At 48.1% G+C, this 20,249-nt stretch overlaps 1 protein-coding gene and 1 long non-coding RNA gene across 2 annotated transcripts in view; both read right to left on the bottom strand.

Annotated features, from left to right (window-relative positions):
• The window catches only part of TRANK1 (tetratricopeptide repeat and ankyrin repeat containing 1), a 95,173-nt gene extending 81,197 nt beyond the window's left edge, over positions 1 to 13,976 (bottom strand). Inside the window, exon 1 of the mRNA XM_028518748.2 lies at positions 13,552 to 13,976. Coding sequence (XP_028374549.1) covers positions 13,552 to 13,574 — 23 coding nt within the window. The 5' untranslated portion in view covers positions 13,575 to 13,976. The remainder of the gene's footprint in view (positions 1 to 13,551) is intronic.
• LOC118501564 lies at positions 6,744 to 10,264 on the bottom strand. Its single transcript, XR_004904185.1, has 3 exons — positions 8,464 to 10,264; positions 7,307 to 8,360; positions 6,744 to 7,258 (listed from the first exon to the last, which is right to left on the bottom strand). It is a non-coding gene; the product is annotated as an uncharacterized LOC118501564 (long non-coding RNA).
• Positions 13,977 to 20,249: the final 6,273 nt, after the last annotated feature.

The raw sequence follows: 20,249 nt of genomic DNA, 5'->3' as shown, positions 1-20,249 counted from the left end.
TCTATTGGAAGAGTGCTGTTCTAGATAGCATAGTAACCTGGGCGCAACTTCTGAGACATTGTTTTTCTGCTCAGTGAGCAATGGAGCCTTTAGTCCCTCACGTGTGAGAGTGGCAGACCTGAGAGCTGTTGCCCCAAATTTCGGCGAGCAGGGTCTCCACCTAGGGACCGGGCGCCCACGCCTCTTGCACTACCCTACTCTCACCACTGCGCGGCGTGCCACCTTTCTATCCCGCACAACATCTAACACACGGAGACTGATAATACCCGCAATCAGGCACTAAGTTCGCTCGGAACTGCTTCTGCACCATAGTCTGGATAGAGTGCGGGGTCACAGGTTGTGCTGAGTGAACCTGGCCTTAACTCCTCTGAGCATCCCGTTTAGTGCCCGCAGTAGCTCAACGAGAAACTAGCTGGCCACTCCGTAGCCTCCCCATAAACACAGAACCTGGCGTTTCTCTCCTTATTCCCTTAACTGAGCAAAGACCTGCAGAGCCGAGGTACAACCCAAGAAAGCTGCTGCTGACCTGGTAAAGCAAGAGTGAAGAAAGCTTTCGGACATGATTTCGTAAAGCAGCTTGGTTATTTTATTTGAGAGGGGGATAAAATAGTTCTATTCTACGATTCCGGTCTTATCCCTGCTGAGTGACTGTCCAGAATCTGCCACGCGGCCAGCTTCCCCTGGATGTCCCCATTAAGGCTGGACTCACCTCAGAAGGACTCAAATTCTAGACCATACGTGGACCGTTTCACTATGTGGAGAAAAGCAGAAAGAGGACTCCTGGGAAGGTGGATTATATTCATACTGCTTTCCGATGGAATGTTTATAGGCTAAAAGTGACACAAGAATAAAATAACCTGTACCTGTTCACGCTGAGGGAACAAACACAGACTTTTCAAGGAAAAGCCAGGGTAAGAAGAAAAATATTAATGAAAACATGTACAAGTACAGGCATATATAAACTTCTCATAGAAGCTTTTTTTAAAAGCTCCTGATAGAATACCCACTAACACTCATAAAATTGCCAGACTTACATGGATTAAAAAAGAAAGAAAAAAAAACACTTTTACTCAAAAAATAGTCTTGACTTTTAAAAATACCCAACATGTTTCTGCTGGAGCAAATTCACTATTATAAATTACCAAATCCTCTCCATATTAATGAATTGATGTATATTTTCAACAAAACTTCCATTAAAAAACAGGACGTTTAAAGACATTAGTAATTCCCAACTTCATCACAAAGAATAAACAAGCCAGAATAGCCAAAATATTTTTAACAAAAAGAGAAGCATTAAGAGAAAAACTTCTCTGCCATTTTAAAGTGCACTTTCAAACTCATCTGATTTCTAAGTGTGACACTGAACTGAGAGTGAGGAGACCGACGGGACAAATGGAACACACAGAAATAATGTGCACCCTACAGGAATGTCACCCATGATGATGGTGGCCTTTTAAACTGGTAAGAAAAGATCAAATCAGCTGCTACAACCGGCTAGATGGAAGAGAGTTTAAATTCCTCCTTCGTACCATTACTGGTAGACCAGTAATGGACACCTGCCCACACAAAGCCCACACTCCAACCCCCAGAGCCAGCAAAAGCATTACACTGCAGGGCAAAGGGACTTGGTAGCTGTCATTAAGATTACAGACGTTGCCCTGGCTGGCATAGTTCAGTGGATTGAGTGCGGGCTTGTGAACCAAAGTGTCGCAGGTTCGATTCCCAGACAGGGTACATGCCTGGGTTGCAGGCCATAACCCCCAGCAACCGCACATTGATGTTTCTCTCTCTCTCTCTCCCTCTCTCCCTCTCCCTCTCCCTCTCCCCCTCTCTCTCTCTCTCTCTCTCTCTCTCTCTCTCTCCCCCTCCCTTCCCTCTCCAAAAATAAATAAATAAAATCTTTAAAAAAAAAAGATTACAGATGCTAAGATGAGGACGTTACCTGGGTGGCCTGGTGAGCCCAACCCAGTCACATGAACCCTTTACAGCAGAAAGCTTCCTCTGACTCCAGTCAGAGAGACCCCGGGGAAGAGGAAGGCAGGGGAGACGCAGCAGGAGATGGGAAGTGTGGACAAGACACCCGTCACTGCAGGGTCACTGCAGGTCTGGCGGATGGAGGGGCCAGTGTGACAAGGAAGGCAGTGGCCTTGGAGAGGCTCCTGGGCGGCAGTGGGTAAGGAAACAGGAACCTCAGCCCTACAGCTGCCGGGAACTGGGCCCTGCCCACCATGTGCATGAGCCCGGGAGAGGGTTGTATTAGGGCCCAGCCCGCCAACACCTTCATTTCAGGCTTGTGACACCCGCTGAGCTAACCCAGACTTCTGGCCTACAGACTGTGAGACAATTGCATAACTCGGTTGTTATAAGCCACTAAGTTGGTGATCATCTGTTGTGGCAACAATACAAAACTAATACACATCATATACCAAAGTCCATTCTACATGAATGAAAAAAAGTGAGTGTAAAAAAACAAAAAGCCACAGCATAAATTGTCTAACCACTATGCTGTACGCCTGAAACTAATATAAAATAGGGAATGTCAACTGTAACGGAAAAATAAAATTATTTTAAAAACCCACGGCAATAAAAAGGAACGAGCTGCTGACACACACAGCAACATAAAGAATATCAAAAAACGGGATGTTGAGCCAAAGGAGCCACACTCAAAAGAATATACACTTGGGATTCCACTCAGGTCAAGTTCTCGAATTGACAAATGTAAGGAACCAAAGGGAGGGAGGGGTGGTGACTGGAAAAAGGTGGCACCAAAGCACTTTCTGGGGGGATGAAAATGTTCAATATTCTGACTGGGAGGAGGTGGCCACACAGATGTATGAATTTCTTAAAGCTTATTGAGCAGTATACTTAAAATGTGTGCCTTTTATCACAAGCTAGCATCTCATTTTCTTTAACAAAAAAAGCATTGGGACAAAGAAACCATAAAAGCACAAAGAAAAATACAGGCACACATTTTAGATCACCTTCCACTGCCCTAGGGGGGAAATTTGGTTAATACCTAATCAGTGGCATGTACATATGGCCTTTGGCCCAGTCATCCCGCTTCTGGGGATCAATATTGCAGACTGATTGCACACATAGGAAATGGCAGATGTGCAAGATTATTTACTGTCAAACTTATTATAATAATAAACGACTGGGGCCAACCTTAATGCCCGTCAACAGGGGACTGGTTTAATAAATTAAATGCAGTCCTCAGACAGAGCATTACACAAGTGTGGAAGGGAGGGAGGGAGGAAGGGAGGAAGAAAGGAAGGAAGGAAAGAGTGAGCTTTCTATGTACTGATTTGAGAGTCTTCAAAATATATTTTTAAAAAGCAAATGCAGAACAGTGTGTACACTATTCTCCCTTTTGTTCAAAATTTTTTAAAAAGGGGGAGGGAAGGGCTGAATAAGTATATATATTCGTTTTTGCTTGTATATTCATAAAGAAATTCTAGAAGGATCCACCAGAAATAAAATTATTTACCCTTACTGGGAATGGGGTGGAGGGCTGAGTAGGAGGGCCTACTCCCTCCCTTTCTAGTTTTTGATTCTTGAATTAGGTAAATTCAAAAGTTTTAATACCACACAAAAAATGGCATGCAAGCTTCACATTCAGGAATGCCATTCTAAGGATAACAAAGGCAGAAGCCATATAGTGATAGTCACAAATCCATGAAAAATACAAAACTTCTACACATCAAAAAGCCCTGAAAATAGCAGCATAACACTCAGCAACATGATGGATGCAGAGCAACTGTCGCGTGCTGCTGCCCAGAGGTGCTGGGAATTTATTCTACAGCCCTACTCCATTCAAGCCCGTGAGGACACTCACTGCCTCGTTCTTTGTAAAAGCAAAAACAACAGAAATCCAAAAGCCCGACAGCCGGGTTTTATATTTTTTTAAAAAATGGTACAGCTTAGTACAGAACACCATACACTTGTTAAAAACTATAAGGCAGCCCTGGCCGGCCTAGCTCAGTGGATTGAGCTTGGGCTGGGAACCAAAACATCGCAGGTTCGATTCCCAGTCAGGGCACATGCCTGGGTTGCAGGCCATGACCCCCAGCAACCGCACATTGATATTTCTCTCTCTCTCTCTCTTTCTCCCTCCCTTCCCTCTCTAAAAATAAATAAATAAAATCTTTTTTAAATTAAAAAAACTATAAGGCAGATCTAGATAAAAAGGAAGAAATGTAAAAATATGCAATTAAGGTGAATAAAGCAAGTTGGAGGACAATTTGTAGTACAACTCGAAGAACTTAAGGACATATCTGTGTGTTTGTGTGTGTGTGTGTGTGTGTGTGCGCGTGCGTGTACATTTGATCTATGAGGAGAATTTCTGGAAGGACACTTCATGAAACTAACGAGAGTGGTAATCTTTGGGAAATAGATCTGGGAATCGGGAGATCACCCAGCAACCCTCTCTGAATATGTTCACAGAATCACACAAATAGAAAGGATTCAATAAAGTGAGATACTTGGACTGAAATTCTGGAGCAAGGACCCCAAAGCTCAGAGGTTCGAAGGCCTGACCACGGTCACAGAGTGGTGAGTGAGCACAGGAGGTGAAACCCCAGCTCATCCCCAGGCCCCCACCGTGGCTCCCTGCTCCACACGACCCAGGGGTGGACAGGAGAGCCAGGACCACAACCCAGGTCTCGCCCCGGGTCCAGACAACTCAGGGCGCTCATATCAGCTGTGGTGGTCCCTGCATGTAAGTTGAGTGTAAACCCTGCAACTTCAACAGAACCTTTGCTTTGTTGACTCAACAAAGAGAAAATATTGGCTAAAAACAGCCCAAGTATTTGCCTGTTTTCACAGGGCTTTCCGGAAATCACCAGTCAGTTGGTTAAGCGGCTGTAGCTAAGACAATCAGCAAGACTCAAGGCCTTGGAGGAAGGGCGGGAGGGGTCAGGGCTGGCGCATCTGAAAATGGCCTCAAGTCGGTCTCTGGGATTGTTCCTTTGGGAAGAAGGGCTCTGGGCACCTGCTCACAGGCCCTAGAAAACCCTTTTCAGCTGGAGGACTGTCACCGTGGTAATCCATCACCCACTGGGATGGCTGCTTAGCTGGGCCCAGAGACCTGCCCAGGGGAGAGCCGAGGTGCACCGAGGCAGGCCCTCGGGTGTGATCTAAGCAAGCATCACACCTGCAGGCTTGAGCCCCTCTGCGGGAGTTTTTGAACTGGCACTTCTGGAGAAGCTCCTCCCGTGGAGGCAGCTGAGGTCGGAGGCTCCAGACGGAGTGGCCTTGCCCCTACCCTGCAAAAAAGCCACTTTGGCATGAGAGAATGTCATGGGTATGTCTCCCATACCCAGAGACAAGAGAGGCGGAAAGCAGGGTGCCACTGCCTCTGAGGCCAGGCTGCTCCCTGGCCCCTTCCCTAAATACCAAAGACATCAGCAGCCTTCCAAAACTTTCCTCCTTTTGCTTAAGCAGCTCTTCTCTTTCATTTCCTAGAAAGGAAAAGGGCGTGCCCATTTCATCTCTTTCTTCCACTTCGCATTAAACAAGGCTGCTCTCAGGGCCCTCCTGCCCCCATCCTCCGCTAGGTCTCCAAAGTGCCTAGGTCTCCAAAGTGCCTAGGTCTCCAAAGCACCGTGCTAGACCTTTGTTTTTCTGCTTTCCCCATTAGACTGAGCTCCTAAGGCAGAAACTAAGTCTCACTAAGTCTTGTTATTTCTGCAACCCGAGGGCTCAGCGTCATTGCATGAATAAATGATTCCCTGGCTCTTGACTTATCAGAGGCAGATGATTAAGCTGGAGGAACTGGAAAGGAAGAAATGTTTAGGGGAGTGGCGGTTCATTTCACTGGTGGTTTTGGGTTTCTCACCATCTCCTGGAAAAGCCAAGAAATGTTGAACTGTCAGCTGCTCCCTTGGAAGACACAAATTTAACAAGAGCCAACCATACAAAGCACAAACCAGAAACCACCAGACAGATCCAACCAAAATAAAACTGCCACAGCGGCTGGCTACTCGGGGAAAACAAAGGAGAGAGATGTTTACACATTCATAAGCACCTGTTGAGAACTCAATGGTCAGCAAAAAGTGCCACATATTCCCGTGTGAAATTCCAGTCTCAGGGATGCAGGAATGCCCAAAGCAAAGAACAATCCTGCAGATCGGTTTGGAGCTGGCAGGCAGTGACATTTGCACACACAGAAAAGAAATCAAAAGGAACCTAAATAGAGCTGCTCACTCTTTATTTTGCCAAATATGAGTGTCTTTTTTTTTAAAAGTGTACCATCTTCTCTCCCCATGACTTCACAAAAGAAGGGATATTTTAACTACCCCCCAAAAGCAGGAAAATGGAAACTCGGACTAAAGGAACCCATTCTCAAGGAAGGACGAGCTGAGACTCTCACAGCACCTTCTGGACTTGGATGACGTACAGATGGCTTGGACTCTGAAAGGCAGGGCCGAGTCCCTAAAACCTCGCCAGGTCCCTGGAAGATGCTCAAGAAATATCACTAAGGAAAAAGAAAGATCAGTGTCAACTCCTGATTCTGCAGTGAAGTGTCAATCACTTGACCCCCAAAGAGAAGGGTCATAGGGAGGCCTCCTCCGGGTTGGTGGCCGGCGACGGTCACAATTTCCCCTCCGTGTGTGCCACTGGCTGGCATTTTTCCATTCTATCTGAATGTGAGAAGTCCGAGGCAGCTGCATAATAACAAGTAAATTTTATTGAGCACTTACTATGTTCCATATAGTAAGCTCTTCTTGGGTATTTTCTCATTGAATGTCCCTAAAATGCCAGTGAGAGATGTATAATTGTTACCAGAATTTCCCAGGTCAGAAAACAGGTTTAATCGAGGTGAAGGGACATCTCCAAGCAAGGCACAAATCCAAGTCCGTCCCCAAATCAGTGTTCACAAGCCCTAGGAGGGATGAGTTGCACAAAGGGTGAGGGCGACTGGAGAAAATGGGAAGGATGGCCTTTCAAATTAAAATCAAATCCCTGCAACAGCAAACCCAGAGAAAGCCCCAAAAGTTAGCATTCCACTGTGACTCAAGACAGATGAGGAAGTTAAGGATCAGCCAGCACAGGTTGCTCATAAATCTTGACTCAGCATCTGTGCTAAATCCAGGCTGCCCAGCAAGCACCGCATTCCTGTCATATTCTCCACTCGCCCCCAAAGCACCTGGGAGCTATAGACAATTACAAGGTTTGCAAAGTCTGGAGCAGCCCCAGAGGGCACAAAGCCCTCCCGAGGCAGCCCTGGAACAAAGGTGCTTTCCCATTCACCGGGAAACTTGGAGCAAAGGTGCTTTCCCATTCAAGGGGTGGGGCAGGGGGGAACCTTGAATTGAACAGCAGCAGCCCCATTATCCTCTCCTCCAGATCCCTTCCCAACCCCCTCTGCGATATTTTAAATGCTGATTGGCCTCCATTCCACCTTCCACCCTCCCGACCAGAATAAGCTACTTCTCCCTCCCTGAATAGACGGCAAGACAAGCCCAGCAAAGAGGCTAAAACACCATCCACTGTGACATGGGGAGGACAGGGGAGGGGTTCAGAGGTGCCCTGGAAATCCCCATAAAAAAAAGTCTCCCCCAGACAGGGACCCCTGAAGGGCAGCCCCTCAGTAGTGCTGGAAGAATCTGAGTTCTAGCCCCAGTTCTAACACTAGCTAACAAGTTTCCCGAAACACAGGGCCTTGAACTTGGCCTTGAAAAAAGTGGCCAGATGGAAAGATCTATTCATCTACACTCCCAGCCTTCTAAATAAAGCTCAAAACTATTAAATACGCACGCATGCGCGCACACACACGCACACACACACACGCACACACCCCACTTTTCATGGCTCCAAACTCCCTGTAGAATAAAGCCCAATAGCTCAGATTCCCATTCTAAGTCCTACTTACGCACACACACCCGCCACTTACCTTCCCAGCGTTCTCCAACCCTGCGTGCCCCACAGTGTGGTCACCACCTGCGACACCAATGCACCTGGCTGCCTCCCTCTCACGTGCCTCTGCATGGCAATGCAGTGGGGCTGGGGCTGGTGCCAGGAGGAGGACAGATGGATATGAATGTGTCCCCCGATAGAAGAGAAAAATCTAGAAGCCTGGGATCAAGCCTCACTTCACCTCTTCCAGGCCTGGGGTCAGGTACCCAATTCACTCAACTCTAGGCCTCGGTTTCCTTACTGGAAAACAGACGGTGTCCCCTACGTGACTGGACTCCCGTTTCTCCAGTCAATAGACAAGTGCCGAGGGCCGAGTGCTCTGCTGGGTGCTCAGAACATGCGAGTGAGCGAGACCAACCCAAAACACTTGTGAAGTTTACATTCTAGGGCAGGGGATTAGTCATAATATTTCTGACAGAATTAATTAAGATAATATATGAGCCCTGGCTGGCGTAACTCAGTGGATTGAGCACGGGCTGCAAACCAAAGTGTCTCTAAAAAATAAATAAATAAAATCTTTAAAAAAAAAAAGATAATTTATGAGACACACTCAACATAGAGCCTGGCACAAGGTCAACTACTACTACTATTATTTCATCATCATCATCATCACCATCATCATTATTTTGATGTTTAAAGTAAAGCCCTTTCGCTCATCACTATTCTTAAAAAGAAGCTGCTTCCTTGACCGGGAATGCCTATCTCTCCCTCCTGGCACCCCTCCATCTGCCTGCTAGAAGTTCTTTTCCTCGGTCTAGACATGGCCCCACACTGACCTCCCACCTCTCCCCCGGAAGGACTTAGGGGCTGGGAACGCTCTTGGAGCGCCTGCCTGCATCTCCGCCAACCCTCTCACTCGGGCCGGCCTGGCATGCACTCTGCTCTGCCCCCGTTGGCAGTGCCCATGTCTCGCATGTGGACGTCCTCCACAGGACCGGGCCCTGAGCTTTGTGAAAGGTGACACTGCCCTGAAAAACAAAAAGTGACAAGAGGTGTGACAAGGGCCAGGCACCGAGAGGAGAAGAGAAGGCATATTAGACAGAACCTCAGTACCTGGCCAAGGAGTTCAGACTTGAGTGAGCCCTGGAAGTCACCAAATTTTGAGCCTCAGGGTAGGGGGAACCCTGCAGGGCAGAGGATGAGCTGGCCCACGGGTGACATAAGAAGAGTGCCCCGCAGGCCGCAGCTAGACAGGAAGCTCATCCCAGTTCAAGGCTACGACCCGGGTATAGCCTTGTCTCAGTGGATCAAACTGCCCACTGGGATTCTCTCCGTTCTCCGTGCTGTGTGCTTTCCTCCAAAAGGGCCTGGCTTCCTCTGACGGGGAGCAGAATATGATACCCCAAAATATGTCTCTTTGGCACGTTGGTTATTTTGAATTAAAGGTACTGAGAAACAGCCAGGGCAAGGACGCCCTGACCCTACCCTGTGAGATAAGCCTCCCGTGAGATAGGAACTCTCCCTGTGCCAGGCGGTAGAAGGCATTCTTCCACCACAGACAGGGAGTGGGGGGCAGACAAGCCTATGTAAACAAACCTTGTTACTTCTTCCCTGATTTACTGCCCCCGACTCACGCCCCTCCTCGGTTTTGTCACTTTTCCACAAACACATTGTTTCTTTGTCTAAAAGATACAAAAGCTTCTCCCTCTACTCACTTCTTGGAGCCTCATATTTTTCTGGGCCTCCCCCACATAAAATTACGTTTATTATTCTCCTATTAATCTGTCTTCCACCAGCTTCACTATTACAACAGCCCAAGAACCTAGCAGGGAAAAGGGAGGAAATTTTCCACCCCTATGCCTCCAAAAGGTCATCACCATTTTCTAGGAATAGCAACCCTGCCCCATTCCAGGCCCTGCCCCCATTGCAGGAGGACCCGGTGCTTTTAAAAAAAATGACAAACTTCTCAATCTAAATGCCTTTGGAACTTCAAACACAGAAGTAGCTAACCCGACCCACGGCTCAGCCCTGGCAGCCACACAGGAGCTCCACCAGCTCACGGGGCTCATAGGAGCTCAGACGCACAGGCCACGGTGAGCTCAGGCGGGCACTGACTCCACACCACCCCGGGAAAAGAGGGAGTCGAGTCAGGTAGACTGGGTCAAGGTAGCATAGGTAAGGCTGATTCACGCTTCCAGATTTCCCACAAAAACGAGGAAACGAGGCACTGCTTAAACACAAGGAAGTGAAGCAATGCTTCCTTGAGGAATTCAGACCAAGAACAATGTCTCACCAGGCAGCATGGACGACCTTGCTGATGAAAGGAAGAACCCTGCTCGTGGTTTAAGCACACTGACATTTGGGGATTCCAGCGATGCCTGTTTACCTGGTTCAACACTTTTTTTAAAAAAATGTTAAACCTAGCCCTGGCTGGCGTAGCTCAGTGGATCGAGCGCGGGCTACGAACCAAAGTGTCACAGGATCGATTCCCAGTCAGGGCACATGCCTGGGTTGCAGGCCATGACCCCCAGCAACCGCACATTGATGTTTCTCTCTCTCTCTCTTTCTCCCTCCCTTCCCTCTCTAAAAATAAATAAATAAAATCTTTAAAAAAATGTTAAACCTGAATGTTCTCCCTGCCACCGCCACTGTCCCCGCCATCCCTCTCTGCTGTAACTCAAAGCAGTGTCGTCTTTGCTACAAAGACGACTTCCCCTCAGATTTCTCTTTCATTTCTTAGGGCAAGGACTGCTTGACCTTAAGAACCTCAGGCTCCACACTAAGGAAACCGGTTACAAAAGCCACGAGTCTACGGTCAGCACGTCACCGGCTGGGAAACCGAAGGCAAGGCATTGACCTGTCAGCCGCACTTCCCCATCTGAAAGGGCAGCGGACAGCTTATTCTTCAAGGTCAGCTAAAACAATGCCACGCTCTTCAGCGGCAATGGCCGGAGGCCCACACCCCAACCTCCACTTCAGTTCTTCAAAACATCCAGGGGTGCTTTATCTTCCCCACCCAAACTCGGGGCTTGCAGGCTCTACTCTGCTAAAAGAAACTTCACCCCAAGAAACACAGATAGGCGTAAGAGGGAATATACCACAGCCGTGGCCCTTTGGTATCAGCCACAGGAAAACAGAACTCATCAGCAAGTTTAAGAATCTCACAAGGGCAAAGTGTCTATTTGGTCCCTGAGAGCGACGGGCTGGGAAGTCAAGAGAACTGGTATCTAATCCTGGATCCACCACTAGTGACTAACAGGCGATGGGTCTCAGTTTCGTCACCTATAACATGTTCTCGGCCCGGCTCCTGACACTGCAGGTGTGAAATTCTGACCAGGGACTTAAAGAATCCCCTTTCCAATTTATAAATCCAGAGTTTGTGGCAGGCTTGCAGCACTCTCCTTCTTTCCTTCTTTAAAAAAGAGAAAAGACCTGGCTGGTGTAGCTCAGTGGACTGAGCACGGGCTGCGAACCAAAGTGTCACAGGTTCGATTCCCAGTCAGGGTACATGCCTGGGTTGCAGGCCAGGACCCCCAGCAACCGCACATTGATGTTTCTCTCTCTCTCTCTCTCTTTCTCCCTCCCTTCCCTCTCTAAAAATAAATAAAATCTTTTTTAAAAAGAGAGAGAAAAAAAAAAGAAAAAGAAAGGCATAATGGCTAGGAATCATTATTCATCCCCTTTCGCTCCGCCCCCAACCACTAGCACTCACACAAGGCCCATGGCCAGCAGCCAGGCGGGTGTGGGCAGACAACCAGAGTAACCAGAAGCATCCTCTAGCCTGCCTTTGCAGACGCTGCTGGGGCAAACCACACAGCCACGTCCTGTGGTACTCTCACTACTCGGGCAGGAATTTCCCTACTCGGTATGAATACCAGCCTCCGGCCAGCTGTCCAGCACTATCTCCTCCCTCCCAGAGTTCCTTCCCAGGGAAAGGCTGAGGTGCTGCTCCCCGGTTGCCTGGAGATTTCCCAAAGAGAGCCCACAACAGCCACCTGAACCGGTTCCAGGGGTGTCCAACCCACGGCCCTGATTGACGCTGAATGCAGCCCAACACAAAATCGTAGATTTACTGAAAATCTTTTTTCTTTGTTTTGTTTTGCTCATCAGTTTGTGTTTGTATTTAATGTGTGGCCCAAGACAACTCTTCTTCTTCCAGTGTGGTCCAGAGACGCCAAAAGGATGGGCACCCCTGGAGGCCTCAAGTTAATGGATTGATTATAACTAGCTTTAAAATAATAATAATAATAACAATAATAATAATAATAAAGAAACAGAAAATGCTATTGTGCCTCACCCTGAGAAGAGAATCAGTATCCTATACTGGGAAGCCCCTGCTGAGTTTTATCCTTATATACGTATGTGGGTGGGTGTGGTCTCTCTTGCTGGTCTTGGTCAAAAGGAGACTGAGAAACCCCTATGCCTGGAGGAGTGTGATCTGACTCCACCCACGAATGCCACACACCCCAATCCTACCTCCGTCCCCTGGGGAGGATGCAAGGGCCAGCCAACCGGACAGAGAGCCCAAGCACCCATCCTGCAGCTCCACAAAACAGGGCTGACTGGCGAACACTTGGAACAAACTTCTCCCTCTCCTTCAAGGTGGTAGAACTTCCTACCAGGTTCAAAACAGGATGCTCCACAAAAGACCAAGCGGTCTGTGTAACAACCTTGCCTAAGAAGGGCGCCTGCCACCCGGGAAGCTCAGCGTGGGGGGAACCCGGGTGCTGGGCATGCAAGCCCCTTGCTCCCTGATATTTCTTCCAGCTAAGTATTGATTGAGCTAACAGCAACAGGGCTGGGGACTAGACACCTCAGGGTCCCCTTCCTCTCTCCTCTTTTAAAAATCAGTTTCTTTATTATTCAAATTGCCCATCTCCCATAGAATTTTCACCGCAGCACCAAAGCTTGCGGCCACCCAGAAACAGCCCCAACTGGGAAGCGGGTCGGCCCGCCCTGCACGCTGAAAGATAGGCGCTACTTCAACGGCGTTACAAACGCTCAGGGCTTCCCTTGAGCGCACCCCCCAGGCTCCAGGCTCCGAGCCCAGGTTTGAAAACCGCCGAAAGCAGAAGCCTGGGCTTCTGGGGACTCCCCTTGTCGGCCTGGGGCCCCTGATGCACCCCCACCCTACACTCGTTTCGCTGAGGACCGTGGGCGGTGCAGCCCCTTTCGGGCAAGCCCTGCTCACGACCGGGAAGGCTGGGCAAGAGGCCTTCCTGGGGCTGGAATCGCGATCCTCTCCCTGCCGGGAAGTGGTCACTCTCCAAGTTCCCCGCAAATCCCGCCCCACTCCCGGGCGCCCGCCAGCCCGAGTGCGTGCCCGGGGGCGCGTCCGCAGGTCTTCTCATCGGAATGAGCTGGTGCCCCGAGGTCCCCCACCAGGAGATGGGAGGGGGCCCCGGGAGCCGCAGGTTCGGTCCCCGGGTGGGGGACGAGGCAGGCCGCGCGCCACCGCAGTCCTGTCGCAGCGCGCGCCCTAGTCCCCCGGAGCCCGGAAGGCCGGAGCTGCTCCTGGTCCAACCCCACGCGACAGGCCGGGGTCTGCACCTGGAGGAGTGCGGGGCACAAGGGGATGGCCTGCTTGGCCTCCGCCTTGGGGTCCCCAGCCCCAGCACCGCCGCTTCCCGCCTGGAAGAGGCGCGGGGCCCGGAAGGCCGGCAGCTCCCCAGCTCTTCCCGCGCGCGTACGCACCTAATTGCCCGTGGGTCCCACATGGCTGGGGCCTGAGGGCCCGCACCGGGGCGCAGCTGCAGCCGCCTCGGGAGCCGCTCCCTGGAGGGCAGGGCGCGGCGGGTGGTGCGGAAGGAAGCCCGAAAGCCGCGGAGCTGGGCAGGGGCGGCGCGGTGCAGCGGCCGCTCGGGGCCCCTGCTCCCGGCGGCGCGGCGCCGGAGCGGTGATGAGCAGGGCGGGGGCGCGGGGACCCCGGCGGCCAGCTGTGTGCAGCCGCAGACCTATTCCAAGTTTCCACGTAGTTGCAAGGGCCCGAGGACTGTCACGTGCACGTCGCCTCTGGGTGGGAGGGGGTGTTTGCCAGTGTGTTCAGAAGAGGCGTTTCGACGTCTCTCACGGAGCAGGGGTGAGGGCAGCTGTGGAGTGGCTGTCGGTTGCCTTTGAAAATCGGGTGCCTCGGGCTGGTCACCACCGGGCGCTGAGCACACACACCCACTGATACGTTTCGGTCTTCGGGGAACTCTGCTCACCAGGGCCGGGCCGCCGCGATGGCCGCGGGAACGGAGGTCGCGGTGAACACAAGGGCCCGGACTCGCCCGTGCCTCCATCAGTCCCTCCGACAAAGAAACTGCGGGTCGCCGAGCCGGCCGGCCGCTCCCACTTCCTGTGGCTCGCAGTCAGCCCTGCGCAGGATGCTGAGTGCTTACTCGGAGCTCGACCCTCCATTCTTGGGAAGCTGAGGATGCAGGCGAAGAAGCTATCGAGGCCTCGGGCTTCTCAACGTTGACAGCCGTGTTCGTGGAGCCTACGGGCGCAGCAGGAGGCTGCAAGGAAGCCCCTGGAAGGGCAGCGTGGGTACCGAGTGGGCGGATGGTCAGGCCAACCTCAGGCTGCCCAGTCGGCGTGGATCCGGCACTGCGAGCGGCCCACCCTCTCGCTCACCGCCCCTGTGGGGTCCTCAGTTTCCCCGGGAATCCTTCCCCACCCCAGCCCCCCAACCAGGGACTGGCTGGACCAGACAGGGAGGCGAGGCTCTAGTCCACACTGCCTCCTGGTGGTTCTCGCTTCCTTTGGAGGAACCATGCGCCAGGCCCCAGCAGCCTGGAGGAGGACCCCACGGGGCTTGAGACACAGCGCTGTGTCCTGGGAAGTGAGGGCGTGAGGACAGCGAGCACTGCGCGCAGTCGAGTACTTGTCTGCGCTGCTTACTCGGAGTCAAGAACTAGCCTCTCAGTCTAGCCAGTGGACTCCGGCCTCTGGGGCCTCACCTCCCATCTCCTCTGTGCGTTAAACTCGCCCCCCACATCGCTGTGCATCACTGTTCAAAAGCTTTTGGGGGGCATCCCATTGCCTCCTGCAGACCGGAGTAGGTAGCTGGGCATTTCGGACGCGTGACAGTTTTATCCTCCGCTTCCAGGCTTAGCCTCCGGACACAAACACTGTATTCCACGGGTTCCCAAACCGGCTAAACACTGGAATCGTCCAAGGGTCTTGGAAAGTGACTGACATCTGGCTCATTACTCCCAGGTGGTCTGATTGAATTGGTGTGGAGTGTGATGTGGGCATGTGGAACTACAGGGGCCTTTTTAAAAGCTGCTTGGGTGATTATAACATGATACAAAGTTGGGGAAACACTCCGAGTCTTCAAATAGTTGGAGTCACTTACTATTTCCCAGACATCATCGGTCCTCGCCCTTTTAGGAGACTTTACATGTCCTGTCTCCAACGCTTTTGCGACATCTCCCAGTTCTGTATCTCCCAGGAAGGCCCATGCCACCTCTGCTGGTGTGTCTCTTCTTTTCAGCGGGCTGCGGAGTCTGCTTCCAGAAGGTCTAGCAAGCTTCTTCCCTGAGCATCTCAGAATCTTTCTGTTATACTTCTTCCTCAGTATCTTTTACCAAAGTCCTCTGAGCAGTCACATCAGCTCAAAACGGTGCTCGGAACGGTCACATCTTTCTTTTTAAAAACTGTCTCTTCCTGATCTTTTTATCAAAATGATATACTCTTACAGTTAAAGGAGCAGTTGCCCCTCACACCCGACTTCCTCCCCAGAGGCAACTTTTCTCTCTGTTAACTGATCAGTTGATGGCTGTGTTAGTGTCTCTAAATAACACTGCTGCTTTTTGTCGTTGGGTCCCCCACCCCAGTTTTATGCATCATTGGGTAAAAAAAATAATTTTAGGCTATGCTGGTTTGAAAGCCTTCCCCCTCCATATAGTTTGCCTGGGTATAAAATTCTAGGTTGGAAATAATTTTCCTTCAGGATTTTGAAGCTATTAATTACTCCAGTGACCACTAGTTCCCAGTACTGCTATTGAGAATTCTGAAAACATCCAATTACCCCTTTTATGTGACTTCTCTGAAGGGTTTTTGTTTGTTTGTTTGTTTGTTAAATTTGTGGAAGCCTGAAATAGCCTCTTTTTCTCCCCAATGTTTAAAAAATACGCAATGATGTGCTTCAGTGTAAACCCATGCATCCATTCCACTGTGTTTGGATGGGCTCTTTCTGTCGTAAAACTCAAGCTCTTTAGGTCTGGGAAATGATCTTGAAAATTTTGTTGGTTATTTCTTAGCCTCAGTTTTTCCTCCTTTATCTTTTTGGAAATCCTCTTATTGCAATATTGAACTTCCAGGATTGTCCCTGTGATAGAGTCCCCTACTTTTCAAATAATTTCTCTCGTGAAGTTGAGATCTCTTCCACTTTATCTTATGATTCTTCTTAAAGAGTTCTTTATTTCTGATACCATATTCTGATTTTTGCAAGTGCTCTTTCTTGTTCTGTGTGCATTACTGTGTAGGAGCACCCTGTTCTCTTTCTCATGGTTACTGGGCAGCTACAGTAAGAAGTGAGGAGGTTCACTATAAATCACTAGGTGGCTGAAGGCCAGGAAATACTGTTCAGTGGAAAAGAGCCAGATGAGAATAGTGTTTGCAGTATGCTACATTGACAGGAAGGAGACATGGATGTTTTTATGCATTTGCTTATATCTTCTGACAGAAACAATGGAAAGAAAACCAAAAACTAAGACAAATAGTTGTTTATAAGGAGGAACAGAGTGGAGGGAAAAGACAGGGATGCTAGGCTTCATTAAATATACCTTGTTTTACAAGTGCTGGCAAGGATGTGGAGAAAAGGAAACCCTAGTGCACTGTTGGTGGGAATGCGGACTGGTGCAGCCACTGTGGAAACAGTATGGAATTTCCTCGGAAAACTAAGGGTGGAACTGCCTTTTGACCCAGAAATTCCACTGCTGGGATTATATCCTAAGAACTCTGAAACACCAATACAAAAGAACCTATGCACCCCAATGTTCATAGCAGCACAATTTACAATAGCCAAGTGCTAGAAACAGTCTAAGCACCCATCAGTAAATGAGTGGATCAAAAAAATATGGTACATTTACACAACGGAATACTATGCAGACAAAAGAAAGAAGGAGCTCCTACCCTTCACGACAGCATGGATGGAACTGGAGAGCATTATGAAATAAGCCAGGCAGTGAAAGACAAACACCATATGATCTCACCTTTCACTAGAACCTAATCAACAAAACAAACAAGTGAGCAAACCATAACCAGAGACATGGAATTAAAAAAAACAAACGGACAGTGACCAGATGGGAGTGGCAAGGGGATAACATGACCAGGGGAAAGGGAAAGGGTCAAGTCAAGGAACAAGTATGAAGGACCCATGGACAAGGACACTGGGGGTGGGGGAGGATGGAGGGTGGGAAGGATTGAATGTATGGGGGGGGTAGACAGGACAGGGGAGAGTAACGGGGAAATGGGGACAACTGTAATTAAACAACAATAAGAAATTTTTTAATTAAAATAAATAAATAAATATACCTTGTTTTATAGTTTTGATTTTAGGCAAATGCAAACAAGAATCTAAACCACAATAAAAGCAATACCTAAATTTTCATGACAATGAAACTGTAAACCCTTTCATATCCCATTACAGTTGTTATGGATACCTCAAAATAGTGTTTTTGCTCATACTTACTTCACAGTTAGGATAATTATTAGACCTGCTGCTAGGTCTTATTATTCAATGTGTTAAAAAGAATGTACATTATTGTACCAAAATTTGTTAATGCTTTGAGAATTGTACTTTAATGTAAATAGTTTTCTTTTATAATCCTATGAATTTTATTTTGTGCATTTAAAAATATCCTGAAAGCTCTGGCTGGTATGGCTCAGTGAGTTGATCACTGGCCTCCAAACCAAAGTGTTGCTGGTTCGATTCCCAGTCAGGGGACATGCCTGTGTTGTGGGCCAGGTCCCCTGTAGGGAGCGCAGGAGAGGCAACCACACATTGATGTTTCTCTTTCTCTCTCTTTCTCTTCCCCTTTCTCTAAAAATAAATAAATAAAAATCAAAATACCCTGACAACCCATAGAATAGGAGAACATCTGACAAGGGGTTAATATATAAAATTTCTAAAGCACTTACAAAATTCAACACCAAAAAAACAAACAACCCAATTAAAAAATTGGCAAAGGACCTCAACAGACACTTCTCTAAGAGGATGTACAGATGGCTAATAGACATATGAAAAGATGCTCAACATCACTAATCATCAGAGAAATGCAAATTAAAACCACAATGAGATACTATCTCACACCTGTTAGAGTGGCCACCATCCATAAATCAACAAACAGCAAGTGCTGGTGAGGGTGTGGAGAAAGGGGAACACTTTTGCACTGTTGGTGGGAATGCAGACTGGTACAGCCACTGTGGAAAGCAGTGTGGAGGAGATACCTCTGAAACTTAAAAATAGAACTTCATGATCCAGTAATCCCACTTCTGGGTATATGCGTATATCCAAAGGAGAATAAAATCAGCATCTCAAAGAGATATCTATATTTGCACATCCATTGCACCATTATTCACAATAGCCAAGATAGGGAACAGGAAAATAAACTAAGTGTAGGACAAAGAATGAATAAAGAAAATGTGATAGATAGATGAGTAGTCAGATAGGTATAGAGATATATAATGAAATGTTATTCATGCATTTGCAACAATGTGGATGAACCCAGAGGACATATGTTAAGTGAAATAAGCCACACAGAAAAATACAAATACTATGTGATCTCACTTTTATATATAGGATCAAAAGAAGAAGAAAAAGTCAAACTCCAAAACAGTGAATAAAATGCTGTTTATTGGGGACTGGGGGAGATACAGAGATGGTCAAGGAGTATCAGTCTTCAGTCAAAGTTGAATAATTTTTAAAAATATTTTTAAAATTTATTTTAGAGGAAGGGGGAGGGAGGGAGAAAGAGAGGGAGAGAAACATCAATCTGTGAGAGAAACATCAATTGCTTGCCTATCCCAGGCCCCCAACTGGGGAACCCAGCCCACCACCCAGGCATATGCTCTGACTGGGAATCGAACCAGCTACCTTTGGGTTTCCAGGACAATTGTGAGCTTTGCCAGTCAAGGCATAAGATGAATAACTTCTGGAGGTATAATGCATAGCACAATGACTATCGCTAATAATACTGTATTGTACACTTGAAATTTGCAAAGAGAATAGGTGTTAAACATTCTTACCACACCAAAAAAATGGTAACTATGTAAGGTGACAGGTGTGTTTATTGTGGCAATCATTTCATAAAGTATATATATATATCAAATCATCATGTTGTATACTTTAAATACATACAATTCTATTTATCGATTGTACCTCAATAAAGCTGAAGGGCAAAACAGAACATTAACTTGAACGAGCAGGTGAATCACCTGGCAGGTGTCCACAGGCCTCCCTCCTCCAAGTCTGTGGCTTGCCTTTCACTGTGATGTTTTGAGGACCAGAGACTCGCCCCACATATCTTTCTGCTTCTAACATATGGTTGGTTGGTTGGTCGGCCGGTTGAAAGAATAACAAGCTCTTCTCCCTTGAAACTGTTCAAGAACCCATTTCAATGACCTTGAATAAATGAAAATTGACGGGTGATCTTGGGGACTTACGCAGGCCAGAAACATCACTGTCAAAAACATCAGGGAAGACAAGCAACCGAGGATGAGTCAGTAGTGGCCTAATGGCCACTATCGCCAGCGAAGATGCAGGCCCAGCCCTACCCAGATAGCCAACCCGGGTAAGAAGGACAAATATGTAGACAGATGATGAGGAGCATGAACAAATATCAGTTGACTTTTTTTAAGTGAAGAATTTACATAATGCCAAGTGAATGAGGAAGTACAATTTATTATCATACAACATTTACAGAACACAATTTCTTAAGTCCTTATGATGCTGTAAGCTGTTGTCAAAAAAATCCTATGGGATATTAATTATCCCCACTTTACAGAAAAGGAAATGAAACAAGTATTTTCACTGATATGTCCCCTAGGGCAAGGGACATAAAGGAAAGAATAAACAAATGGGACTGCATCAAACTGAAAAGCTTCCGCAAGGCTAAAAAAAAATCAACAAAATGAAAGGGAACCAACTATATGGGAAAACATATTTGCCAATCATACCTTGGACAAGGGTGTAATCTCCAAAACATATGAAGAACTCACATGACTCCACACCAGGAAGACAAACAATCCAATTAAAAAATGGGCAAAGGACCTGAACGGACACTTCTCCAAGGAGGACACACAGAGGGCCCATAGACACATGAAAAACCATTCAACATCACTAGCCATTAGGGAGGTGCAAATTAAAACCACAATGAAATACCACTTCACACCAGCCAGAATGA

This window comes from Phyllostomus discolor, chromosome 7 (assembly GCF_004126475.2).
Source record: "Phyllostomus discolor isolate MPI-MPIP mPhyDis1 chromosome 7, mPhyDis1.pri.v3, whole genome shotgun sequence".
Classification (NCBI taxonomy): Eukaryota; Metazoa; Chordata; class Mammalia; order Chiroptera; family Phyllostomidae; genus Phyllostomus; species Phyllostomus discolor.
This window is presented reverse-complemented; position numbering and strand designations above follow the sequence as displayed.